This window comes from Haplochromis burtoni, unplaced genomic scaffold (genome assembly GCF_018398535.1).
Source record: "Haplochromis burtoni strain Fernald_Lab_line unplaced genomic scaffold, NCSU_Asbu1 Contig_271, whole genome shotgun sequence".
Classification (NCBI taxonomy): domain Eukaryota; kingdom Metazoa; phylum Chordata; class Actinopteri; order Cichliformes; family Cichlidae; genus Haplochromis; species Haplochromis burtoni.
In genome coordinates this window covers 793,761-820,346 of record NW_024582632.1, presented here as the reverse complement: position 1 = coordinate 820,346, position 26,586 = coordinate 793,761, and the positions used below count along the sequence as shown (strand labels likewise).

The 26,586-nt window shown below is 43.6% G+C and overlaps 2 protein-coding genes across 5 annotated transcripts in view; both read left to right on the top strand.

Annotated features, from left to right (window-relative positions):
* Nucleotides 1-4,263, top strand: part of LOC102308537 (serine/threonine-protein phosphatase 6 catalytic subunit) — an 8,767-nt gene extending 4,504 nt beyond the window's left edge. Inside the window, exons 5-7 of the mRNA XM_005939624.3 lie at nucleotides 1,187-1,266; nucleotides 2,275-2,484; nucleotides 3,227-4,263. Of these exons, the coding sequence (XP_005939686.1) occupies nucleotides 1,187-1,266; nucleotides 2,275-2,484; nucleotides 3,227-3,475 (539 nt within the window). The 3' untranslated portion in view covers nucleotides 3,476-4,263. The remainder of the gene's footprint in view (nucleotides 1-1,186; nucleotides 1,267-2,274; nucleotides 2,485-3,226) is intronic.
* A 720-nt stretch (nucleotides 4,264-4,983) lies between these two features.
* Nucleotides 4,984-26,495, top strand: golga1 (golgin A1). Of its 4 annotated transcripts, XM_005939620.3 has the most exons (24): nucleotides 4,985-5,203; nucleotides 6,011-6,293; nucleotides 9,636-9,726; nucleotides 13,847-13,921; nucleotides 15,854-15,951; nucleotides 16,025-16,057; nucleotides 17,995-18,123; nucleotides 18,294-18,463; nucleotides 18,619-18,730; nucleotides 18,810-18,893; nucleotides 19,814-19,939; nucleotides 20,120-20,215; nucleotides 20,576-20,671; nucleotides 20,839-20,934; nucleotides 21,135-21,275; nucleotides 21,901-21,975; nucleotides 22,803-22,892; nucleotides 22,993-23,095; nucleotides 23,208-23,368; nucleotides 23,565-23,726; nucleotides 23,842-23,901; nucleotides 24,523-24,747; nucleotides 24,853-24,939; nucleotides 25,204-26,495. In XM_005939620.3, exons 2-24 carry the CDS (start codon nucleotides 6,165-6,167, stop codon nucleotides 25,279-25,281), a joined length of 2,517 nt encoding a protein of 838 aa, XP_005939682.1. In that variant the 5' UTR covers nucleotides 4,985-5,203; nucleotides 6,011-6,164; the 3' UTR covers nucleotides 25,282-26,495. The 4 variants fall into 4 exon arrangements, with proteins under 4 accessions (XP_005939683.1, XP_005939682.1, XP_005939684.1 ...); XM_005939621.3 differs by lacking the exon at nucleotides 13,847-13,921 and having other exon boundaries at nucleotides 4,984-5,203; XM_005939622.3 differs by lacking the exon at nucleotides 17,995-18,123.
* The last annotated feature ends 91 nt before the right edge of the window (nucleotides 26,496-26,586 follow it).

Below are 26,586 nucleotides of genomic sequence, written 5' to 3'. Positions count from 1 at the left end.
TGTCTGGTGTGTTCTTTGGACTTCATGGTGTTGTTGCTCCCAATATTCTCTTAGACAACCTCTGAGGCCGTCACAGAGCAGCTGTATCTGTACTGACATTAGATTACACACAGGTGCACTCTGTTTAGTCATTAGCACTCATCAGGCAACGTCTATGTGCAACTGACTGCACTCAGACCAAAGGGGGCTGAATAATTACTCACACCCCACTTTGCAGTTATTGATTTGTAAAAAATGTTTGGAATCATGTATGATTTTTGTTCCATTTCTCACGTGTGCACCACTTTGTGTTGGTCTTTCACCTGGAATTACAATAAGATTGATTCATGTTTGTGGCTGTAATGTGACAAAATGTGGGAACGTTCAAGGGGGCCGAATACTTTTGCAACCACTGTAAAACTGAATTGAAAATGGTCTGTGGACTGACGAGACAAAAGCTGAACTTTCTGGAAGGTTTTCATCTTGTTGTTTAATCTGATGTAAAACTAACAGCATTTTATAAAAGACAACATCACACCAACAGTCCAATGTGGTGGTAGTGGTAGTGTGATGGGGCTGCTTTGCTATTTCAGGACGACTTGCTGTAACTGATGAACCATGAATTCTGCTCTCTACCAGAAATCTGAAGGAGAATGTCCAAACAAACAAAACAAAAAACAAGAAAAAAACCTGAAGGAGAAAGTCTGCTATCACTTTGTGGCCTTAAGCTGTCTCATGGCTCAGAAATAACAAATAAGGTTTTGGAGAGGCTTGCTGAGACTTTACTGGAGTCAGACTGAGGTGCTTCTGCGTAACCTTGGGCAGGATGTTCATTATGGCTTGATGAAAAAACAACTACGCAGAGAATGGTGGGCCAGAATTCCCAACTTTAAGGTCTCATTGCTAGTTATATCTCTCTCTGTCTCACACACACACACACACACACACACACACCTCTCACACACACACACACACACACGGGTATTGACAACACACCACACACACACACACACACACACACACACACACACACGGGTGTAACTTTTCCCTCAAATAAATGAAATTGTTATTTAAAAACTCTTTGTCTAATATAAAAACATGTTTAAACAAAACGAAGTAAAAACGGTAGAAAAAGAAGCAGAAGAAGAATGAGATCAACAGATGACTTTGCTTCTGTACCACTCAGCTCTCTTTTTTATTCTTACAGATGAGTGCCAGACCAAGTATGGGAATGCTAATGCCTGGCGTTATTGCACCAAAGTCTTTGACATGTTAACAGTTGCAGCTGTGAGTATTACACTGTTAATGTAATTTGTACTGTTATTACATCTTTCCAGGTACATGACAGCTGCTTATGCTTTCAAAGTGATTGTATGTAGGGAATGACAGCTCTCCAGAAGTGAAGCCAAAGAGTCTGCATCAGCAGCTGTGCACACTAAAATGATGTGCACCAGCAGTTATCACAAGATACCAAAGTGAGAGGTTAGAGGTGCAGACCACGGCTGAAACAAGTCAGACAGTGAGACAAGACAAGCAAAACGACATCAAATGGACCAGAGACAGACTGTCAAAATAAAACATGAAGCAACAAACCAGGGAAACGCCGAACAGAGAGATGAAGATACAGTGAGACGCCAGATTAAACTAAGACAGACAAGATGCGAAACCAAAAATGAAACCAGGGGTGAAAACTCAGAGCACTTGGTCAAAGACAAAGAAGCATGATAGCGTGAGGCCATCTCATCTTTTACAGCATCGACAGGAAGGGAAGGGGCTAGCAACCCAACTTTAGAAAAAGATCAAACAGCAAATGTTTGCGAATGTTCTGCTGAGAACGTTTTTCTTAGCCAACAGTGTCACCTTCCTGATGACGTGGTAGTTCATACTTTGCTGTCGTTAACCACCAAGGAGTCTTTTAAACTCTGAAAAGCACCCATCCCTCAGTCACTGTGAGACCTAAGTAACCAGGTTTAGTATTTCACAACTTTTTAAAAAATGTCCTTATCTTTGATGTCCGTGTTAAGTGCAGCCATGCACAGCTCGCAGCACTCTGGTCGCTCTCTAAGCACTGGATGGAAGTCGGCCTGTCACACACGGTTGCTCTCCATGTCAGAACTGCAACTCTTCAACTTGAGTGGTTGAAATGTTAAATTCTTGTGTTTGGGTGCCTGTTTGCGCCACATGACGGTGAACACTGGCTCGCACGTTATTCTGTGCTCGTGTAAAGTCTCAGAAGTATGACCCTATAATGCATCTGTGATTCCAAACTGTTCTTCTTGGCTTGTTTTCTTTCAGCTGATGGACGAGCAAATCCTGTGTGTCCATGGAGGCCTCTCTCCAGACATAAAGACCCTGGACCAAATTCGAACCATTGAGCGGAACCAGGAAATCCCTCACAAAGGAGCTTTTTGTGATTTGGTGTGGTCAGACCCTGAAGATGTGGATACCTGGGCCATCAGCCCCAGAGGAGCTGGTTGGCTTTTTGGTGCCAAGGTCACAAATGAGGTTGGTTTGTTATACTTGATTACTTTTGATGATATTGATGTAATAAATGTCCTGCTACATGAAAATGTGTTTTTAGGTGTAAAATGATAGCTGTGAAAATATGCAGTCGATTACTATTGCCACAGCTGGATTCCCATCTGTATGAACTCATTACAATTTTATCCTCTTGCTACATTCAAACTGTAGCAGGCCCCAAGCTACGCGTTACCTATACTCCCTTCCCCTTACAAATGGCAGCGATCAAGCTGATCCACAGCAGTATGGTCAGCTGCTAAACTTTATTCATAATGAGCTGTCACCCTTGGCCTCTTCAAAGCCACGGGACTCTGCTGACACAAACCGTGACCAGTCTGAGGTTAACTGGGATCCAGACTTGGTGTATCAGCAGGCCACCGTAGCTGGATGAACATGTACTCCTGTATTTGAAGTACTTGTAAAACTAACAGCGTGCCAGAGACGCGTTAAATTCAACTTTATGTAAATGATGTAGTGAACATGAGGAGAGCGATATCATGTGAACAGCCGAAGTGAAACACTGTTTACCTGTTTGTATAGGTGTAGAAACAGTTTGTGGCAGAGAAGTAGATTTTTCTTATGTTTGGAGAAATTTCCCTTCAAAATCAACTTCTCACTCGAATTAGTTCATGGCAGCAGCACAGGATCACTGCAGCCTTGTTTTGGGATTGTAATCATTTTTTCCCTCCTTTTCTTCTCTCATTTCTTTCTTTAAAAAAAACTGCAGTTCGTCCACATCAACAACCTGAAGCTGATCTGCAGGGCTCATCAACTCGTCCATGAGGGCTACAAGTTCATGTTCGATGAGAAGCTGGTAACTGTGTGGTCAGCTCCCAACTACTGCTACCGCTGTGGCAACATAGCCTCCATCATGGTCTTCAAAGACGCTAACACGAGAGAGCCCAAACTGTTCAGAGCAGTGCCCGACTCTGAAAGAGTCATCCCGCCCCGAACAACAACACCTTATTTCCTGTAAGCAGGTCAAAGCTCAAACACAGGCATTTGTGCAGTGCACAGTGCTGACGGGGACAGCTGCATCAGCACTTGAGAGCCCATATACATTTAATACATTTAGAGTATCTACAGTGCATTTTTGGTGCCAACTGTCAATTGCTACTCCCACTCTGTGCATTCAATACCATTATTCTGCAGCTTAAATCAGTACAGCAAAGGAGGCTTGCTGAGCAGTGTCACACTGCTGGTGTGTAACAGAAAAGAAGAAAGTTGGCTAACCCCTGTAAAATATTCATATTTATAAATCAACATACGTTGTCACTGCTAAGCAAACTGTGCGCAGTGTCCTAAAGACTCTTCTATTGTAGCTTCTTATGTAAATACAGCTGCGTGTCAGAGGAGAACGCACGGCACAAACGGAAACGTTGTATCTGTCCAACCAAGTTTCAAAAGAGGTGTCCTCCTCATGTGATATCATAAATGAATAAATATGTAAACCAGAGAGTTGATGTATTAAATAAAATGTATTCTTTCCTATCTTGTTGGAAATATCAGTATTGTTAAATCCATGGTACCCAAACTTTCAACAATCTGCTCTTGTAATTATATTTTTTCTGTGTGTTGCTTTAAATAAAGAAGTCCAAAAAATTCTGATTTCACGTTGCTGCTTGGAAGAAGAGCCAAGAATGACCCTCGGTTCATCTGTACTCATGAGCTTAACATCTTTGGTATTAGTGCTATTTATGGTATATCCTGGATATTGTGAAATGCAAGTGTCATTTATTTAAGTAAAAGAAAAACCAAAACTCAGGCACTGTGTTACAATTCATTTTATACTGAGTGCCTGAACACACAGGTGTTGTAAAAGTTACAGCATTTTGAGTTTCATGCTTTTAAATGACACCAACTCCATAAAAAATACACAGAAGACTGTTTTTATGCAAATTCATGTCTTACAATTAAACCCAAAAGGTTGAGCTGACGGATTTCTTCCTTTAGTAAAGCAGTTTCTTTATCATCTGGAAAAACTGAGACATACTGTTGAAAACTGCGCTGTGAGGTTAAACTTCTTTACACAGACAGGAGAGTTTCACAGGTCCGGCACACTGAAGGTAAAGTGGACTGTACGTGGCCCATCATGTTAAATAACTTTGCCTGAGCTTCCAATATATTTAGCTGTATGAAAAGTTGCATTTAAAATCTGCCAGAAATGTTACTTAATTTATGCTTGCTACTTTTATGCAGTGCTAACTAAAGGGCTGCAGCCTTTGCTGACACAGAATGAAAAAATGATGGCTTTTCTGTGTAAACAGGGCTGTGGGATGTCATTATCTTCTTATTGCTGAGAATATATATATATATATATATATATATATATATATATATGTATATTTATTTTATTTTTTTTGAGCGTCTCTCTCAAAGCCACCGGGAATCCCCCGCTTCTGATTGTGTGATTGCTCTTGGTGCCTACAGGGAGCGCTACATTTCCCCACCTCTAACTCCCTCTATCCAATGAGCAGAGGGCTAATCGTGACGTCTTCAGTCATCTGGGTGATTACGTGTAAAGTCTCCTGTATGAGCTGTAGCTCGCTGACTAGCACTGGCTAGCATCCCGTTGGAAACACAAAGTCTATAGGTCATATTACGGACTGCCACGGCTCCAGCTTTGCTTTCAGTGTTTGTAGAGAGCAAAAAGCATTTCACCCTCGAGAACCACACGAAGTGACTTTCAATCGAAGTGAAAATGGTAAGAGGAAGGCGACTTCAGTGTACGGGCAGTGTAACGTCAGCTAGCACCACCGGTGGTGATGTTAACTCTTATTGTTATGGTTAGAAGAGCTAGGTGGCTAGCTGTCTGTCAGAATAGACTCTCGTGTCGTACTTTGTTTTTCCCCTTAATTAATTCAACCCCAGGCTTGTCTTTGCTGCAGTTTGCGACTAAACTCGTTCTTTAGCTGTTGAGTTGAGTAGGGTAGGATACTCTGGAGCCAGGCCAGGGGAACTGATTTAGTTAGGAACTGCCCAGAGTCAGGGACAGTTGTTGTGATGAGTAACTGTAAGGTTTTCAGAGCTGCAAGAAAAGCCACATCAATGACAAACGTTCAAAGGGCTGGTGCACTTGCAACAGGAACCACACAGAAACCTGCGGTCTCCTCGGAGTAACCAAAATGATTGGACTACTGTTGGAACCATGCTGGCTTCCCCGTGCCATGTCTGATGGACAAACGGTCTGTTTTACTGCCAGTAAAAGTTTGTCAAATAGCGCTGTTAGTGGGCTGTAGTGTAGCCAAATGAAGCCGCCAGGAGATATGCGAGTCCAGCACGTCTACCACATGATGCCAAAAACTGTGGATCTTGTTCTGGACTCATTACAGCAATGTGACAGTTGCCAAGCTTGGGCTTCTGAAGAATGTATAGTCTCTATGTTAAACACACAGATAACACATTACATATCCTTCCCTGTTGTCATTTCCTAACATCTCATACCACAGTCACATGTTGTGCACTAAGCTTCTTCCTGGATATTTAATAACTTTATTTTCTCATTTTGTAGATGTAGCAGTATGGAAGTACTATCAGGAACCTCTTTCAGGTGTTACTGCATAAGGAAGTGGTGCTGTCTGAGGCGACACAGCAGGGAGCCTTAAACTCTGAGCACTGGGTGAAGAAACTGAACTGCACCCAAGAAGAGAAACTGAAAGAAGAATATGTTTGCTAAACTGAAAAAGAAGATTGCAGAGGAGGCCGCCACAGCACCTCGGAGTGGTGTTCGCATACCCCGTACCATCAGCAAGGAATCCATCACCTCAGTGGGAGCAGACTCCGGGGATGACTTTGTAAGTTCTTTAGAATTTTGACAGTTTGGTTACTAACATGAATCAAGTTTATTAATAGAAAAAAGGAGGAGTAGACTTCAGACTTGTCCTTGTTCTTTGTGCTTTAACATGACAGAAAACATTCATCTCTGGGTGGTCACTCAGTAACAGTTTGCAATATGTTTTCCTATATTACTTTAACGTGTTCACAGGTCCTTGGAGTGCTGCTTTGCATTAAATATTAAATGACCATTTAACACAGATGATTGAGAAGTATTGTATCAGCAACAAAGTAAATGCATTTCACATTGTTCTTTATGCTTTTGAACTCAGTTTTTCTCATGTTGACTCATGCTTATTTTTTAGTTTCATATTGTATTTCACGTATTTATTGTTCCTGTTTTTGCATTCTGCAGTTGTGGATCTACTAGTGGGATTGCGTATGCGTGTAAATTGTCAGTGTCAAAGCTCAGATATGAAGGCCTTACTGTGCTTCTTTGGCAGCTCCTGTTGATGCTAAACACTGTGGCCCTGGTAAATTAGTTATCCTCTGGCTGTCAGCAGAGCCATTCCTGGGTAGCAGCCCTTAGTTTTGATGGACATCGATCGATCAATCAATCAATCAGACCTTTATTTGTCACATGCAAGTTGCCCTGCAGTGAAATGGGACATCACGACATCACATGGGGAGACAGGTCGGGGATCGGTAGTATTACACTACAATGGGAACGTCCAAGAGTGGAAAAAAGAGACCTCTACTCATGCTGGGCTCCTGAGGGGACAGCATGAGAACAGAAAACAAAAAAAACTCCTCTGCACAGAAAGCACATAGATGTCCACAGCACAACATTATGGAGCACGTGACCAGCAACAGGGTTGGGTAGGGGATGAGGAGTAATCCCAGGCAACACAGCAGTCATCCTGCCACTGCGCCGTCTCTCCAGTGCGGGTCCAGACCCGCCTCGTGTTCCCAGGAGGAAACAAGCATCGAAGGCGTTGGAAGGGGAGGGGGGATGAGTGAATGCTTATCAGTGTAAGTGTGTGTGTGTGTGTGTGTGTGTGTCCAGAGTTCAGCTGAGACCGTGTCCTTCGCCCTGCCAGGCTAAGTAAACAGTCTTCCAGCATGCCTATAGTAAAGGTGATGGTAGAGTGGAGATTGGCTCTTTTGTGTCTTCATGATCATATTTGAGTCCAGTCTTAACACCAACCCATTTAATGCAATGCTGTGTATATTATGTTATTGTACTTGACTGTTTTCCTTATTTAAGAACAATTTTCCAATTGCTTCCATTATAGTTTGTTAATCAGATCCATCTCAGTGTTAGTAGCTCTAATAAGTAGCTCTCTCGAGAGGAAGCCAGACTCCTGAGGCTCCGTTACAGCTGACTAAATAATTTAGTGAAGTTGCTTAGTCGTGTTACAGCCGGCTGATATGTTACTTTGTGTTTTTGGTTTGTAGTATAACAAACATAGTAGCATAGCTGCACACCCTGGCCAACTTGTCTGCACAACTCTTACTGCTAGCACATGTATTTTTCTGTCATCCAATTTATTTTGTTGGAGCTTTCTTGCAGCTGACCAGCATTTGTCATGTGACCCAGCAGAACATCTTTCCATGATTTAAAACACTGGTTCTCAGATGGCATGCTGAGTCAAGTCCAGCCACCGCCATATTTTATGACAATACATCATTACTACAATCTACAACTACACAAAAGGTAGGATAAACTGTGCTGTCGGGAGTTGGCTAATGCTATCTTGGTGCCACAGGCTAAAGAGGGACTTGGAAACCAATCAGACCTTCTGTTAGAAATCTAGCCTACTTTGAAAGGCACTGGGCCCGACCTATAGACGTCAAGACTCGAGGAGTCTGCGATGGTCTGACCATTGTGGCAAAGTCTATGTTAATAAAACACTGAATTGACGGCAAAACAGTAAAATAAAACTAGAAACACAATAACGGCAACACTCTCCAATAACAGTGTAGATGTCCTGGTACACTGAGATGCTGTCAGTGTTGTCTTTGTTTGAAAATACAGTTACAAGAAGAATTGATGACATGTCAGATAGCATAGAGGCCTTTTCGTGCGGACATGGATGCAGGTGTGCTTTGGTATATTTTGGACAAAATCTCAAATGACTGCATCATCCCTGCAGCAGAGCTCCAGAGGCTTGGAGAGTTTATGTCAGGACACACTCCAGAGCATATGCAGAGCTTTGCAGACCGTCATCTACATGTTGTAGCTGTGAACTGACACCAGCGGGCCGTGTCAAAAATATGTGGACTGTCCTGCACGCTAATCTTGTTTGTTTGTCTTCTTTGTAGTGATGTAAAAACAGAGTATGAAACCATTAAAGTCGTGCCATGCTTCTCAGGGTGTTTGTCACCTTTGGTGCTTGATCCTGTTTCTCTCCCTCATGGTGAGCCCACGTTTCAGCCAGTCAGCATTTGTTCAGTACCTGTTGTAGTCAGATACTACACACAGACTTCCAGTGTGATGGCACCGGCTTTGCTGCTGCTTCAAAGTACATGTCCTCTTCCACTTGCCTGTGGTGTATCATGTAATGTTTCTAGATATAACTACTATGTAGTTATATCTGTTTTAAGCCTCGAGTTTCAAATCCTGCATAGTGCTTACATTCTATTAAGTTAGACAACTGACCATGTTTTAAACGTAATGAAGACTAAGCAGTCCATATCTGTCCCACTGTGAGATTTGTGTTGAAGGTCATGGAAACTCGCTGCTCTTTGTTAAAACTTCTATCAGGATTGTTGGTGTTACTTTTAACTTTGGATGCTGATGCTAACAATCTGGTTTGTTCTCGCCTCTATCATTTAAGAAACATTACCAAGTTATGCTTGGCAATATTGGTGTCACACTCTGACCTTGTCATTCATGCTTTTGCTTCCAATTCCACTGCTGGTTTACTTATACTGGTTCCCTGTTAACTTTAAGATTCTGGTTTTGACTTCTAGAGCTCTGCATGGACACACCAGTGTGCATAAGAAAACCCTCACATCCATACGTCTCCGGCAGGTCACTGAGGTCATGTGATCAGAACCAGTTGACCGTCCATCACACTAGGCTGGGATCTAAAGGAGACGGAGCTTTTGCAACAGGGTCCAGGCCTCTGCACACTCTCCCTCTGAGCCTGGCATCTGTAGACTCGCTGATCACATTAAAGGAACAGCTAAAACTCATCTTTTTAAACTTGTGTTTGTGTAACTTTTTGTTTTTATGTTCTAACATTATTTTGTTGTGAAGCACCTGATGAATGGACCAATGGATTGACCAGTTCCACTTCTATAAACGTCTGTATGTCTGATTTTTTTTAATTTTTTATTATTTTATTTATTTTCAGGCATCTGATGGCAGCAGCTCCAGGGATGACCTTCCTGCCCAGCTCCTCAGAAGAAATGATCAGATCCGGAGGCTGGAGGCCAAGCTGTCAGGTATGATGTACAAGAGTAGTGTAAGCAGCCGAAGTGATGCAGTTTTCAGGAGCAATCTGAGTTCAATTTAAATGCAAGTGCGCCCTGTCTTAACTGATAATAATTATAATAATCTGAGAACATCTAAAGGATTTTAGTTTTATCTCACACAAGTTAAAGATGCATATGTTAAATATAGAATTATAATGAGTAGAGGTAATTTGAGGATTAGCTGCATGAGACTGAGGCCTTTCAGCCAGGAGAAACCATGGAAACCAACAAGAAAATCATATATACAAACATGCATTTAGACTTTTTATGGTCTTGGTAATAGAGTGTGAATGCTTCATGTTTATGAGCCCCACAGCACGACTATTACTGCACAGTGTCAAAGCTGGGCAGCATGAATACTGGAGTTATTGTGAGCGTGTAAAGTATATGACTAAGGCAAAAGTCTGTGCTTAATCCCATTTCAATCAAATGGCAAACAGGTTTGAGTAGCAGGTGGGCGGGGCTGAAACAGATTTTTCAAAGCTGTTTGGCTCTCAGGGATTACGTGCACATGCATTGACCTTAATATGTGACACATATGACAGAAGATGAGGAAGAGCCTAATAGGCCAGTTTAAAGCAGGGCAGCTGATTTCTCTGCTCTCCATGCTGCAGTGCACAGACTGATGGCCATGAAGTGATTGTGTTAATGTCTCAGTGTGAATATTATTTTTAGTATTTAACTGTGTGTGGCTTGTTTTTCTGTTGCAAATAAATATTGAACTACTTTTTTTCTGTGAAGGTTCTCAGTCATCCAGGTCATCGTAGTCAAAGGAGCTTGCAAAGAAAAGCGTCTGGACTTCTTTAAGTTGCTTGAAGACGTTTCACCTCTCATCCGAGAAGCTTCTTCAGTTCTAAGGTCAAATGGTGGAGAGTCCCAGATATAAACCTAGTGGGAGTTTCCCCCCACAGAGGGACAAAAGGACCCCTGATGATCCTCTAATCGCCTGAGCCAAGGTGTGAAACTGGGTGTGGGTCCCAATCAGCCAGAGTTTCGGGTGAGCTCATTGTGAAACCTGGCCCCACCTTATCATGTGATGTCCTGAGGTCAGATGGCCCAGGATGTGAGTGGGCGTTAAGGCGTCTGGGAAGGATCTCAAAACTGGATTATAGATGGCAGAGAGTTGGTGTCGTAAGCCCCGCCTCTGTTCAAAGATGGTCGCTCACAGTGGACATAGATGCTTCTTTCACTCCTCTTTCAAACCATCTGTCCTCTCTGTCCAAAATGTGAACATTGGCATCCTCGAAAGAGTGACCTTTGACCTTTAGATGCAGATGGACTGCTGAGTCTTGTCCTGTGGAGGTGGCTCTTCTGTGTTGTGCCATGCGCTTGTGAAGTGGCTGTTTGGTCTCTCCAATGTAGAGGTCTGGGCATTCCTCGCTGCACTGTACAGCATACACCACATTGTTAAGTTTGTGTTTTGGCGTTTTGTCTTTCGGGTGAACCAGTTTCTGTCTGAGCGTGTTGCTGGGTCTGAAATACACCGGGATGTCATGCTTGGAGAAAACTCTCCTGAGTTTCTCTGATACACCGGCTACATAGGGGATGACAATGTTGTTGCGTCTGTCCTTCTTATCCTCCCTCGCTGGTGTCTGGTCTTCTTTTCTGTGCCTCTTTGCTGACTTTAAGAACGCCCATTTAGGATAGCCGCACGTTTTGAGTGCTTCCTTTACATGTGTGTGTTCCTTCTTTTTTCCTTCAGGCTTAGAGGGAACATGTTCTGCCCGGTGGTGTAGGGTCCTAATTACTCCAAGTTTGTGTTCCAGAGGGTGATGGGAGTCAAAGAGGAGGTACTGGTCCGTGTGTGTGGGCTTCCGGTAAACTTCGATGTTGAGTTTGCCGTTCTCTTCAATGTGCACAGCGCAGTCCAGGAAAGGCAAACAGTTGTCCTTTGTGTCTTCCCTGGTGAACTTGATGTTTTTATCCACAGCGTTAATGTGCGCAGTGAAGGATTCCACTTCTTGTGTCTTGATTTTGACCCAGGTGTCGTCACATATCTGTACCAGTGGCTGGGTACTCTTCCTTTGAAAGAGCCAAGAGCCTTCCTTTCCACTTCCTCCATGTAAAGGTTGGCTACAATAGGTGACACGGGGGAGCCCATGGCACAGCCATGTTTTTGTCTGTAAAAGCCTTCGTTGTATTTGAAATATGTAGTGGTGAGGCAGAGGTCTAACAGTGTGCAGTCTGATCGGGTGTGAAGTTGGTCCTGTCCTCCAAGGAGCTGTCTTCTTGTAGTCGTTTTCTGACGTCTCCACGGCCTCCGTGGTGGGTATGCAAGTGAAGAGAGAGACTACATCAAAGGACACCATGGTTTCATCTGGATCCAGGGTAAGTTTCTGGACCTTGTCGGTGAAGTCGGTGGAGTTCTTGATGTGGTGTGGGGTGTTCCCCACGAGAGGAGCAAGGATGGTAGCAAGGTGTTTAGCAATGTTTAAGTGGCTGAGTTTATGCTACTGACTATGGGTCTGAGTGGGACAGCTTCCTTGTGGATCTTAGGAAGTCCATAGATGCAGGGTATGGCATCCCCTGGGTAAAGGCGGTGATATGTAAGGCGGTCAATAATTTTGTCCTTTTCAAAGTCTTGAAGGCAAGCTATAACTTTCTTTTTGTAGCTGCTTGTGGGGTCTCGCTTTAAGGCTTCGTAGGTATTGCTGTCACTGAGGAGCGTAGTGATCTTTGTGTGGTAATCTGTTGTGTTTAGGACCACGGTGCATCTTCCCTTATCAGCTGGTAAAATAATGATGTTGTGGTCTTTGCTCAGGGAGGCGACGGCCTTCTTTTCTTGTATTGTGAGGTTGGACGGAGGGACTTTGGCACTGGAGAGCATGTCATCATGATTTGCTCTGCTTCTGTCTGTGATAATGTATTAATCCGTATGGCGGTTTCTGTGGCTGTGATGAGGTCCACTATGGGCAGCTGTTGTGGAGAAATGGCAAAATTGAGTCCTTTGGCTAATACTCTCTTTTCAGGTTCAGTGAGATTCCTGTCTGAAAAGTTCTTCACTCATTTCTCCTGACTGTCTTCAGGTGTGTTTTCTTCTCTGGGTTGTGTCGGTTCAGGCTGAGGAGTGTGTGTTTTTGAAAGCAAGGTGTGGAATTTCCTGCGTTGTCTTTCTTTTCCTTTAGAGTGTTGGGCCCGCTGAGCCTTGTCCACAAACTTGTAAACCTCTTCTAAGATTGGAGAGGGTTTCCAGTTCCTGCAGAGTCTGGCTGTTCTTGCTCTGGAGGGCATCTATGGTGAAATGGACCTGTCTTATCCTTTCACTTAGAAGCTGATTTTGTGCTCTCTGTAGAATCAAGTCTGCTCTGTATCCCCTGACAGTGGATCCAAGGCGCAGGCTCTTAGGAACAACTCTGCTTTGTCTGCATCTTAGGTTGAAACGGAGATGGTTCCTATAATCCGCTAGTTTCCTTGATTCCCTTTCATACTCCCGCACCAGTTGAAGGGTGTCCCTCCCAAAATGTACGGCCTTAACGCCCACTCACATCCTGGGCCATCTGACCTCAGGAAATCGCATGATAAGGTGGGGCCAGGTTTCACAATGAGCTCACCCGAAACTCTGGCTGATTGGGACCCACACCCAGTTTCACACCTTCAGGCGATTAGAGGATCATCAGGGGTCCTTTTGTCCCTCTGTGGGGGGAAACTCCCACTAGGTTTATATCTGGGACTCTCCACCATTTGACCTTAGAACTGAAGAAGCTTCTCGGATGAGAGGTGAAACGTCTTCAAGCAACTTAAAGAAGTCCAGACGCTTTTCTTTGCAAGCTCCTTTGACTACTCCTTTTTTTCTTCTCAGAATCATGGCACATTTTTCCTTTAGTAGCTTTAATGACTTTCAATCCCTAGAAAAAGGTTAAAGGTGGCAGATTCTCACGCAGCCTTTAAACCATTATGGTTTTCTCAGATAAGCAAATCATCAGTATTTTTACCTTCCATTATTTCTCAACCATGTTCTCCCTTTTGTTTTCCCCCACTCCTTCTGTTCACCTCCTCTCCTGCTTCTCTCTTAACTGTCATCTGCCTCTTTCTCCTTGTTTGTGTGTGTATTGTTGGTACCCCACCCCATCACCCTACTTCCCAACACTAGACTACGCTGAGCAGCTGCGAATTATGCAGAAGACCAAGGAGAAGCTTGAAATTGCATTAGAAAGGCATCAGGATTGTACGTACCTCTACTCTCCTCCCAATTAGCTTCCTTTCTGTTTCCTGTCTGTCAGCTGTACTAAACATTACCTGACACATTATCGCTCACAGAGATGGTTCAGGGTTCCAGATGCTAATATCTTCAGAGGGTTGCTGTGGAAGTGCTTTTTCTTTTCTTTTAATCCAAAGTAGGATTGGGCTTTTTTCCAAACCACTGGTATGCAGTGTTCAGAGCACGGATTCCAGAGCCATGCTTTGTCTGTCACTTTGCTCTCAGTTTGTTCGCTTTTGCTAAGTGGTTTCTCAAATTTGCCAGAAAATATAGCAGCAGCTCCAAAGGCAGACTAATCTCACTCAGTGTTTGAGTGTTTGTTGTAATAATGGTACACACCCAACATTTGCTACATTCTGGTCTATTAAACCTGGTACAGCCACCCATATATTTCTATACTCGTTTGTTGGGCTGTGTCTCTCACATTGTTTTACGTTACTGTATTCACTGTGATGAACTAAATATCAAAACCCTACCCCAATGCACGGTTTGAACAACAAGACCAACTTGCTTGTGACTCATTAAGTGTAGCAATAGAATTTTTCCACTTTGTTTAGAGAGGAAGATTTGGGAACCTGGTCTGTGTGTAGCTGCTGCGTATGGCAGATGCTGATGCAAACAAAGTTTTTATACCTGCTGTAATACAAGCAAAGCTAAATCTATTGGAGTATGCAAATGTTATATGTTCACACTAAAAGCCTCGAGCATTAAACACACTGGCTGAACCTCCTTTTTTAAGTTTAGTAACAGGTGATTTGCAAAATCTTTAAATGTTAAACTTGACTTTTTGGCCATCTGTTTTAGCAAACTGACTCAGCTAATCTGAAACACTTCAGTTTGTCCCGTCTCTACCTTTGAATACACTCCAACCTCAGCATCTTGGATTGCAGCTGCTGATTTTATTCCTTGTTCTGCTCTGCAGCCTTCATGAGGGTCGTGCAGATTCAGGTAAAGCGACCCTCGTGCTCACAGCAGAGCTCAAGACTAGAACAGAATCCACTGACCCCAGCTGCTATCAAGGGTGGTAGATTTGGAGAATCCTCTGACATGATATTGAGGACAACCACAACAGCAACATGGCCACCAACCAGTTGGTAGGAAAACACGAGATGCAAAGCAATGGAGCTGGCTTGCAGCAACTAACCATTCAAATTAAAAGCAAAGTGAATGGATAAAATAAAATAGATTTAATATATACTACTATAATATTGACTAATTTGCCTAAACGTTAGGTAAACATCTTTTTTGAAAACAAGGATATCTGTCCCTCACAAAAATAATGGACTAGTTCAGGGAGATAAGTGATGTAAACCTTCTGACAGTAGCACCAGGGGTCGTGTGGCAGATGAGGAAGTGGTTAGATGAGAGCTTATTGGAACATCCAGTCAACAACATCCTTAATGAGTGAATCTTGGAAGAGTTAAACATTTCATCTTTAGCACTGAAACTATCAGCTATTCTCTCCAAGTTCTCCCTGAAACCTCTCGATTTAAAGCCCCACTGCGGCCTCTCTGCCGTCCCTCCCTGCTTGCTGCATAGTTTTCCTTCATAGTAAGATGGACTTGCTGCTCTAATATTATTTGTCTTGTGTTGTAGTAATGTGAGTTGAACTCTGCAGTTTCTGGGGGTTCTAAGCTTTTAGTCTAGACGGCGTCATTTCTTCAGGGTGGCTTTGTTGTGTTAGGATCTTTACTACCTTTCTGTTTCTTCCACGTGTCGTGCGTTGCTCGTCTCTGCCTGTTTTTGCTTCTGGGATGAAAACACTTGTTAAACTGACTCCCAACGTTTCACAGCTACTAACGGCGCCGCTCTCTGTGCTGTTTAACATTTCTGTTCTGCTTGGTACATACAAACCTTTCTGTGTCCTGTCTGTCTCTTTCTCCCTCTCTCACTGCTCAGCATCCATAAAGAAACTCCAGGAACAGAATGACTCTCATCAGGTCAGCAGAGCCAAAATGGCGGAGGGGATGGCTTTAGCGCTGGAGAAAAAAGATCAGGTAAAGATGCGTTCTGTCTCACTTATTATAGAGGTCTGATTTGTTCTGAACACTTTCTGTCCTCCTCCTGCAGGAGTGGATGGAGAAAATGGCCAATTCAGACAAAGTAAGTTACATTTCTTTTAAAACATGTAGAACAAATATAATTCTTTAATTTGAAGATTGCAAAATCTCCCCACAAAAATATAAAAGATGGACGTGGTCTGTAGGTTTAAAGGTTGGACCCAGTGCAGGATTACCTTAGCCTGCATTCTTTCTCGTGGCTTGACGGCGGTAACGTCTTCGCTCTAGTAGAGGAAAAAGTCCAGTTGTAAAGATCTATGGCAAACTGGACCTTGGCTTCTTGTCCGTTTGACCTCAGTAAACACTTCTCTGGTGGGTTTATGGGAGCAGTTGTTTCAGGTCAAGAATGATAAAGCCCAGCAGTTTGTTTGGGGGAGCTGATATTTCTGTGCTGTTCACTGATTGGAATGAATGTTAAACTGGTCACAAAATAAGAAGAGTGAAAAATGCATTACACCAGCAGTTGGGCAAATTATCATTCTGTAACACTCATTCCTCAGAGTTTCAGTCATTACATTCCTACTAGAATAACATTACTTTGTAATATGCTGAGTTATTGCTAACAATGTGCAGCGTTTGGTGTATATCCCATCACAAAGAAGATAAAGGAGAAATTTTCCTTGTGGGGGGAAAAGAAGCTGCATAGTAATACTAGAGACCCTTACAACTGGTTCTTTCATGGTATTTGTCTTGTGTTTCACTGTGGGGGACGCCGGCTGCGTGACCTCAACAAAATCTCAAATACCGTCATACCGGCTCCTTTACACTTGCTCTGTGACACTCGTGTCAGGAGTGGCCAGAGCAGTGTTATATAATAGTGTCATAGCCTCAGATGTTATTCAAACACCTCTTGGTGACAAGTATACTATTGGGCTAAAGACTCTGCCACTGCTTCCTTGTTCCCAGTATTTCAGTTGTAAATTGGCTCACCAGAGGTAGCAGTGCTGTCCTGTAGCTGATGCTAAGGTGCCACTGGCATTTCTATCAGGAAGAAATACATCTTTAAAAAAAGTACAATTACTTTTTACTCCAAGTTAACTGAAAAACACTAATATTCTTCTCAGTGCTTTAACCTGGTGGTTTAACTGTTTGTAACACTCAGCCTAAACGCTAATCATGGCTATAGCTTCTGTGTGCTAGAGCGTGGTCTTACAGGACTCTGTATGAGCATAACGTATTTGAATCATAGGCCTTCCCATTTCAGTGCTTCATGGCCGTGATCCCATCATTTCTTCAGGTAGAAGAGAGTAAGGCATTCTACACCTTCGAGGTGTATTTGGCCACTATTACAGCCTGCCATGTTGGTTTTATGTTGCATACCTTGTGTCCAGTCCATGCATTGTAGGTTTACCTGGACAGGACTCGGGGTTTTAGACGAGGACCAGTTACCTGTGTCCTGGACTAAACCACACGAGGCCTGTGTCTAAACATCTTTCCCTTGGATAGCAGGAGCAGCTGCTTTTACTAGCAGGTGTCTGGCAGCCTCATGGTTTCTCTTAAAGGGAGTTTCTGAGAGGTTTCTGCATAACTGTCTTACCCCACACATTTGCTAGGTTTTACCAGTTGGGTGTGTCTACAGCATCTACAGAGCAGGTGAAAGTCCCTCTAATGTTTGAATTACTGCAGCAGGAAATCTGCATTGTGACTTATGATGTAACCAGAAGTCACTCGTAACCCTACACCATATCCTCACATGTAACCTAAGAAATGAAACCACGACTGGATGGCTTGGAAGGTTACTACGCAGTGCAGGCTTCCTGCAGGAGCTTGTTGTGACTCTGTCTGCCAGTTATCGAGGTGGGCCCTGTCCTGACAGGAGTGTAGCCAGCCGGGGGGGGGGTGTATTGGTATTTGAGCTCTTGGTGAGGCCATCAGTGAACCGGGGTCATATCCATAATCTTAAGAGTCTGTACACCTGCATGAATCCAATAAATGGTGCATGTGAGAAACGATATTTACCTCAAAGGTGTGTTTGTTTAGGAGAAGGCTGCCCTGTCAGCTCGGCTAGAGGAGATGATGGAACAAAGCTTAGCACTCTTTCAAAAAAGGGACGACCTGGATGAACTGGAGGGCTTTCAGCAGCAGGAGCTCGCTAAAGTTAAACACATGGTGCGTACATGTGGTGTGCCAGCTTCTTCCTGACATTTTGCGATTAAGGAAAAATGGCAGTCAGTTATGTAGTCGTACACTGATTGTACCTTAGTGCAGGACTGGCGAGTCTCTACATTAGTTTGAAAACACTTTACGACGTGGTATGATGGTTGGATTCTGTTTATCAGTTGCTGAGGAAGGAAGAACTGCTGAGCCAGCAAGAGCGGGAACTTCAGCATAAGGAGGCTGACATTCAGTCGGCAAAGCGAGGGCTGGCCGAGGCTCGGGGGAAGCTCCAGACTCTGGAACGGCAGCACGAGGAGAGCTGCAGACTCAACTCTGAGCTGGAGATAGAGCGGTATGGAAAATGCAACATTCGGTTTTTGTGGAGGGAGCCAGCATTTTCAACATTTAGTTGCTTGTTCTAGAAGTGAGCTTGGATTTGTTGTGGGACTGTGATTTATTTTGTGACATGACGCTGTAATTCAAAGAGCATTTATTGGCTCCATGTAGAGAAGAGCTGCTGCTGCTCAGAGAGGAGGCTGACAAGAAGGTCGGCGAGCTAGAGGGACGATGCCAGGAGCTGCAGTCAGTCATCCAGCAGGTCTCTGAAGACTTCCAGAAGGTCAGCACTGAGCACACTACACTACCACTACCATCCAAAACTGCTTATTCACTTGTTGTTGGTTGCCTTTGTTTTTCAGTCACAGAGTATGGTTTCCACGTTGGAGAAGTCCCTCCATGAATTACAGACAGAACATGATGCTCTGAAGCTGCAGCAGCAAAAGGTCAGAACGTGAGGGCAGTGAAGCTGTAACGCCCTGCAGCTAAACATCGACAGTCTGTGTCTAACTGGGCTTAAATAATGTGTTATCATTTTTCGAACCCTCTGCATTTTGGCTCATAGCTCATACTCGTTTTTTACGTCATCATTTTACAGTGGAAAAGCAAAAACAGGACTAATTTTTATTTGCTAAAAATGATATAAACCTGGACTATCCATCTAAATAAACAGCCGCACAGCTGTTAGTGCGTCACTCCGCCACTCGGACATTTACAGTGAAGAAACCAGAAAAACCTTTTCTTCACTAAGAGTTTCAGCACAGTTTGTCCAAAGGTGCCAACGTCCATCTATGAGAGCGACCGGACTTCTTCAAGTTCCCTGAAGACGTTTCACCGCTCGTCTGAGAAGCTTCTGTAGTATCTATGAGATGCACAGTCTTCTGGTGTGATGAAAGAGTTTCAACCAGTATGTGTGGCATAAAGTAAACCCTCCGCACAACCTAGTAGTGGCAACATGATGCTGCGGGGTTGTGTACATGTGACACAAACTGGGACACCAGTTGGAGCGGAGGGAAACATGGATGCAACAACATCCTGCAGGAAAAGCTTTGCTCAGTGTTTAAGGCAATGACCTGAAGCACAATCAGCTGCGTGACTCGGGGAAAATTCTGGAGCGGCTCAGTTGGAGTCCAAGAAGACTTCAGGCTGTTCGTTCCTGCAAAAAATGCTTCGACTAACTTTTTTTATTTTGAACTAAATTCACAAAACACCCAAAAACCTGTTATTGTTCCACGTTTACGTTGTTGTTGACGTGTAAACAAATTGAATCTTCTTTTATAATGTTTCACATTAGTTTGTTCCACTTGTTTCAGTCTTTTAAACCAAATGTTCTTTACCTGTCGTTGGCTTGTTGCTCCATCATCAGGCGGCTGTGACGGTGGAGGACAAGGAGCGCTTGTTGGTGGAGCTTCAGAAGAAGGCAACATCGTTGGAGAGACGACTGCAGGGGAACCTGAGCCAGGATGAGCACCTACAGGAGCTGCTGCAGGAGGTTAAGAACAAGTCTTGGGTCTACTTTATGACAGTAGCGCATGGCTGGCAGTTGACCTGCTCACTGAGGTGTTGTTGTGTTTCATGGGCCCACAGATGTCTTTGTAGTCAGGCTTCCTAATGAGAAAAAGAAATTAGAAGCACAAATATAAGTTTATTCATTTTTTTGTTGTCTTTCCAGAAGTCTAGTCTGGAGCAAAGTCTGGACGGGACGAGAGCAGAGCTGCTGGCTGTCCGGACAGACCACGCTGATGCCGTCAGCTCTCTGGAGGCTCAGGTAAAACAGCACATTCATACGCGATAGAGAAGATTGTATGGGGCCAAATACACATACCCTGTGTAAATCAATGTAATGTAATAGTCTGATGTAGTCAGCAGTGTGTCACTTTAGAGGGGACATAAGATCGAAGTGGGCCTAACAGTGTAAGCTGTGTTTTTTAAAATGTTCAACTTCTTACTTTACTTATGAAGTTGTTGTTTTTTTCTTCATTTCTGTTGCTTTCTGTGGCATTTTCCTCTTTTTAAAACAGCTGCATGTTTATTTACTCCTGTTTTCTGGTTTTCATTCCTCGCGTTACTTTGAACAAAAGAAGATATAAAAAAACAAACTTAAGCGTTGTGTTTCTTGTGGCCTTAGGTGTCGAGGATGAGTGTCACTATTACTGAGCTGCAGACTCTTCTGCGACACAAAGACGACTCGTCCAGGGCCTACAGAGAGAGGACAGACACACAAGTAAGCGATGAGACAACAAACACCCGGCTCGAGGAATAATACAGATAAAAGGATTCTAACCTGAGATTGCAAAGTGAAATCGAAAAGACTTTACATGGTGACATTTGGTATGCTGAAGCCTCGATGAGTATTCATTCATATCATATTGATTGAATTGTGGTTTTCAGATTGCTCAGCTGGAGCAGCAGGTTGTAGAGAGCAGTGAGAGGCTGAGCAGTGCACAGCAGCAGATCGCAGAGAAGCAGCAGAACATGGAGAAACTGGTGAGGGCCACTCCAAGCACAGTTTGAGCCTTTAGAAAGGAGCCTGATATTATTTACTGAAGGCTACAGTGTGCTCTTTCAAAGTCTGATCATGTTTGTGCTCAGTTTTTTGTTTCTTGGAGGGAAAACATGGACTTTCAGCATGATTGCAGTGAAGGCAAAGAGTGCATGTCCAAACATACTTTTGTCCGTGTGCTCAGGAGGGAGAGCGGAGTGCAGAGAAAGCCTTTCTGGACCAGCAGCTGTCTTTGTTGGAGCAGCAGAGTCGGGAGAAGATGAGCCGACTGGAGGACTGTGTCGCCTCTTTACAGAAGGACAAACAGACACTACAGACCCGGCTGGTATGTTTCCTCCTGTCATTTGTTTTTATTCTGTTTGATAGACCAGTGTCTGATCTGTACCTGCAGACCCCAGACTGAACATGATGTTTTTCATATGGAATTTCCAAAAGAGGGATTAATCAGTAATGAGGTTTCCAGCCGGCAGTCCGATAACTGACGACGTGGGATATATTCACTCAGGCGCAGACTTTGGATGGGCGGAGCAACGATAATCATTTGATTTGAGCGTTTAGAATTCATACGTTTTGTCTGGAGGGAATATTTTATTTTATTCTTTGTTTTAGTGTTGCTATAGCTACTTTCTGGATGAATCATTTATTGAGATGAAAGACTTGATTTTGAACTTACTTTTTGACGTTTTTAGAGTGGAGAAAAGAAGCCCGTTTCTCTTTGTTTCCCTTCCCACCATTGTGTGACATTTTGAAATGCATCGCTGCGTTTGGGCGCACTCTGAGGAGCGTGCAGTTGAAACGGCTGTTTTTCTGTTGACTGCCTCTCTTAGATTCAACCAACATTATTAGCAAACTTATTCATGGGCAAATAAATAAATCGCTCTCGTAAAAACGATATATTCGTCCAACCGCCAACCTTAATCAGTGCTTGTTGTGATGTGCACATGTGGCAGGCTGATCTGGACAAGCAGATGAATGAGGTGGACTCTGCTCTGAAGCAGCGGACAGAGGAACTGGAGCAGTGCAGGGTAAGAACCACAACACACTGCTGGGTTGTTTTATTCAAGAATATGAACATGTATTTCATTTAAACAGGGATAATTGTGGTGTTGGGGGACGAAATGAAAACTACTGGGACAAAGAAGCTGAACAACCACAGAAACGGTCCAGTCCAGAAAATGGAGCACAAGAGAAACAATCAGAAAATTCCAACACAGTAAAAAGTTGTTTTACAACAAACAGCTTATTTCTGTTGGTTCGAAACCTCCATATTCTTCATGATGGAGCAGTTCACATTATTTGTCATCTCCGCTGAATAAATGTGAGGTTTTTTTTACCCCTCAGCAGTAAGAGGCCGCCGTGCAGGCTCACAGGCTGCTGGCTGGTTTGGACACCTGAGCCTGTCGATCTACCAAAACTCCGAGCCTAGTCTGAATGTTCATTAACATCTCATTTTTATTATTATCTTCGGCTTGATAGAAATAGTGTAGATTGTATCGAGTGGAAATGCTGGAAACGCAGTGAAGCAGCACTTTGTGTGTTTCTGATATATGTCTGGTGTATAATTACTAATCTGGCAGTTGCTCTGGAGAAGCGCAGGCTTACTGCTCACCCTGTTGCTGTTGTCGCTGTTACTCCGTGTATTACTCACTAATATTACCAGTGTTCACATTCTTCGGCACATTTGCCTCGTTAGTGCGTCTTGAGTCATAAGTTGTAATCATTTGTTTAATGGCGCAGGTTTTTCACTCTGTCAGACGAAAAATACAACTTTAAAGTTCATTTTGTTGAATGATTTTTGAAGTGAGCAGAGGTTATTTGTAGCCCACATTTTTGGTCTGTCTGTGTTTCCCAGGTGGAGCTAAACAGCCGACAGACGCTGAGCACAGAAATCGCCAAAGCTCTGGAAGAAACCAGACGACAGAAGGAGGGCCTGCAAACACAGGTCAGTGGATAAACTCAAACACAAACCTCTGCTGAAATAATGTAGTAACTCTGTGTGTACATCACCTCACTGTTTGTGTGCGTGTTGTGCTTGATGTCAGGTTGCAGAGCTGAGTGCGGCTCTACAGAGCTCACAGCAGGAAGTGACCGCTGTCACTGAGAAGCTAGCACTCAGAGAGGAGGACATCAGATCCCTGCAGAATGGTACACGCGTGGGCACTAAAGATCTTTAAAGAGATGGCGCTTAATAAAGAGCTTTAGAACAATAAGAGTTTAAAGCTCTTTGTGTCTCCAAAATATTGTGTTTGCGTTGCAGAGGTGCAGGGGCGACAGGCATCCCTGGTGGAGGTGCAGGAGGAGGCTGAGCGGCTGAGAGCCCAGCTGGAGCAGGTGCAGCTGGACAAAGACTCCCAGGTCACCAGCCTGAAGGAGGAGCTGCTCACACAGACTCAGCAGCTGGACAGCTGCCAGGCTCGGGTCAGCACCTGCACACGCTCAGACATCTTTGAACATACTTGTGCTGTATTTTATAATGTGATCGGTGTGCAGGTGACTTCCAGGCATTCACACTCATGAAGTATTTTATCTTGATGGGGTTTCTTGTTAAACTGAGACGGACTGAGCACTTTAATCAGACTGAATTAACAGTCCATGCTTGGTGTGAACTGTCTAGATCTCCTACCTGGAAGTGGAGGTGGAAACCCTGACCGAGCAGCTCCACAGTCATAGTGTAGTCTGTGAGGAGGATCAGAACGGCAGCGTGACCGTGGATGACCTGGATCACATCCAGAAAGTCAACAGAGAGCTGGAGCAAGAGCTCAGCGACAAGAACAGGGTCAGAGGCTTTTTGGCAATTCACATTTGGTCCTCTAGCTATGAATGAAAAAAACTCCATGCATGAAGGCAGGTAAACTCACCCCACACATAAAACTCTCTGATGATGTTTGCAGACCATAAAGCAGCTGCAGCAGAGACTGGCAGAACTGAAGAGGACTTTGCAGAAAGAACTGGTAAGACAATGACTGTTCAGTGCTGATCTTTCCTATTGTCATAAGATTGCCATTAATGTAAAGTCAGCTGTAGCCATAAAAAGTATGAAATATGTCTGAAGTGAAGTGTGGCATTAAAGCTTACTGTCCCACAGCAGCAGATCAGAATGAATTATAACATTTTATACATTTTCCAAATCACTGGAGTAAAACACGTACGGTCAGATAGAGCACACAGGCTGTGCACACAGGTCGTAGCCCAGCAGAGGATCGTGAAACATTCTGTAAACAAACGACGTCCAGATGATTTTTAATACAGAACTCTGAACATAACCTGCTCCAGCCTGTTTTAGGTTTGAGAGTAAAGAATGACTTCTCCAGAGCGCGTTAGCTTCATGGAACAAGTTATTACGGCAAATTAGTAAGGCGTGAACCCTGAAGGTGCTTGGATAAGCCAGAGTCCTGTGTCATACAGGCCTCAGGTTCCAAAGAAACACAAACCTGTACTGTTGCTGTAACCTAACACAATCAAGTTCTTTCTTAATCGTCAAATTTGTTATTGATTGGATTCTGCCTGCTTATCGGGTGTAAATGCAGAATGATTTGATTCTTTGAGTGCTTTTCTCTCTTCGTGCTCTGTAGAAATTAAAACCTGAGTCAGAAGCTGAAGGGAGGGAGAAGCTACCTGAAAGCAGAGCAGAAAAACCGGAGAGGGTTTGTCCTGACCCTGCACCTGCATCCACCCCGAGTCCCCCGACCTCCAACACCACAGTGACCAACACCTCGGACCTCAATGACTCAAGAGAAATTAATTTTGAGTATCTCAAGCACGTCGTCCTCAAGTTCATGTCATCCAGAGAGGCAGAGGTAACGTGTGGCTCTGCAAGAGTCTGGTTTGTGTTGACTGCATGACAGAGCCCAGCTGTGCTCCACACTCAGGCTGAAGGTGCGCTGCTTGTTTTGCTCTGACAGGCATACCAGCTGATAAGAGCTGTATCTGTGCTGCTGAACTTCACTCGAGAAGAAGAGGACATGCTGAAGCAAACTCTGGAGTACAAGGTGGGCGGATTCTTTGCAAAAAGACATCTGTACAAATCTCTGTGGGAAAACCTTTGCGGACTCAGTCACTGGACTGAGGGACTGGAGACATGGCAGCTACCTCCATGTCCTCTATACAGTCTGTGGTAGTCACTGTGCTTTGCCTTTATAGAGCAGACCAACCTCCCGACACAGCCAAATGTCATCATGTGTATTATCATGTCTTCACCTTTGCTGCCTTATACTCGGTCTGTGCTAATGATTACTGTCCTGTTTGTGTTGTAGATGTCCTGGTTTGGATCGAAGCCTTCTCCAAAGGGAATCGTCCGCCCTTCTATCTCAGGATCAGCTCATTGGAGCTGATTTTACAGCAGAAAGAGCTGAAGTGATGGAGAGACTGAGAAAAAGACAGAGCACCTCCTTCCTGTCTAGCTCCCATCACTGAGCAGGACTCCAGCCTCCCAGTTTTTCCCTGGCTCTGTGGGAGGTACTGATGTGAGGACAGAGGGGCTGCGCATCATCATTTAGGGACGAAGGCTTACTCATAATCAGTGGTGATTTTTAAAATGACGTTTTTGATTTTTCTTCAATCATATGACACTAATCTGATGGGTTTTTGTCAGCAAAAAGTGAGTTACTATGTGAGACATCACACAGGAGTAACGCTCTGTTGTTTTTGGGGTTAACTTGTTGTTTATCACTTCATTTTAAATCAGAGGGCTTATTTAATGAAAACGGGTCATTTTACTGACCCGTACAGTTGGCTTTAGTATCAATGAGTCTATTTAATGGTATATAAATGGTTCACACTGGTGTCAGAGGACCAGCTGTTCTCACATTGAAGAATGCTGCATTGGAATCTGAAAGTCTTCTGTGGGTCACACAAACCTTTGATTACATCTTTAATCAACACAGTGTCGTTCGTCCCCGAGCAGAGCAAACCTGGGCCCAGGTGTTTGGGTTCAATGGATTCATTTTGCTTCTCCTGCTGTCGATCCTCCATTAATAGTTCTTCTTCCATTTCTCTGCCACTGATGAGGTTTTCGGTCAACTGAGTCACCCAGAGACCGAGAGAAATAAAACCCAACCAGTTCAAAAATTGGTCAATATAGAAATCTCTCTAATTAATCAATACTTTTATTTTATTTATTTTTAATTTGATTTTAATAATTTGTTGAACATTTTTAATGACAAACTTTAAAGGTGAATTAAATGACCTGTGGTCCACCTGCAGTACCTGCTTTGCTGTCTAGGCTGCAACTAACCACACTCTGGGACGCAACAATCAAAGAAATCAAGGCTGTGATTAATGTCCAATATGATCATCATAATCCAACATTTTCCTAATAGATGGCAATGCTGACCTTTCTCCAGCTTCCATGCATGTTGAACTGTAGTTGCTCTCTGTACTGTGGTGGATTAAAGATGTAAGATCACCCGTGTAATACCAATATGTGCCACAGTGTGGTGCAGTCACATTCTGATTCGCAGAGGCAGCCCGGGAAAGAAGACTGATGTGAAAGCTGTTTGATACTCTGAGTCTGATCTCCACGCGCTGTTTTTCTTTTGCTCTCTCCTTTAACACCAGTGTGAAAAATATAGGCTGTATATAAATTCAACTGAAATAATACAACTGTGGTCAAAGTTTTCATACATTCATCGTGTACA

Coding starts and splice junctions, on each gene's coding strand:
- golga1 (XM_005939620.3), top strand. CDS start 6,165: ATGTTTGCTAAACTGAAAAAGAAGATTGCAGAGGAGGCCGCCACAGCA. Junction 19,940..20,119: donor TACAGGAGCTGCTGCAGGAG/GTTAAGAACAAG, acceptor TTGTCTTTCCAG/AAGTCTAGTCTGGAGCAAAG. Junction 23,902..24,522: donor GGACTTTGCAGAAAGAACTG/GTAAGACAATGA, acceptor CGTGCTCTGTAG/AAATTAAAACCTGAGTCAGA.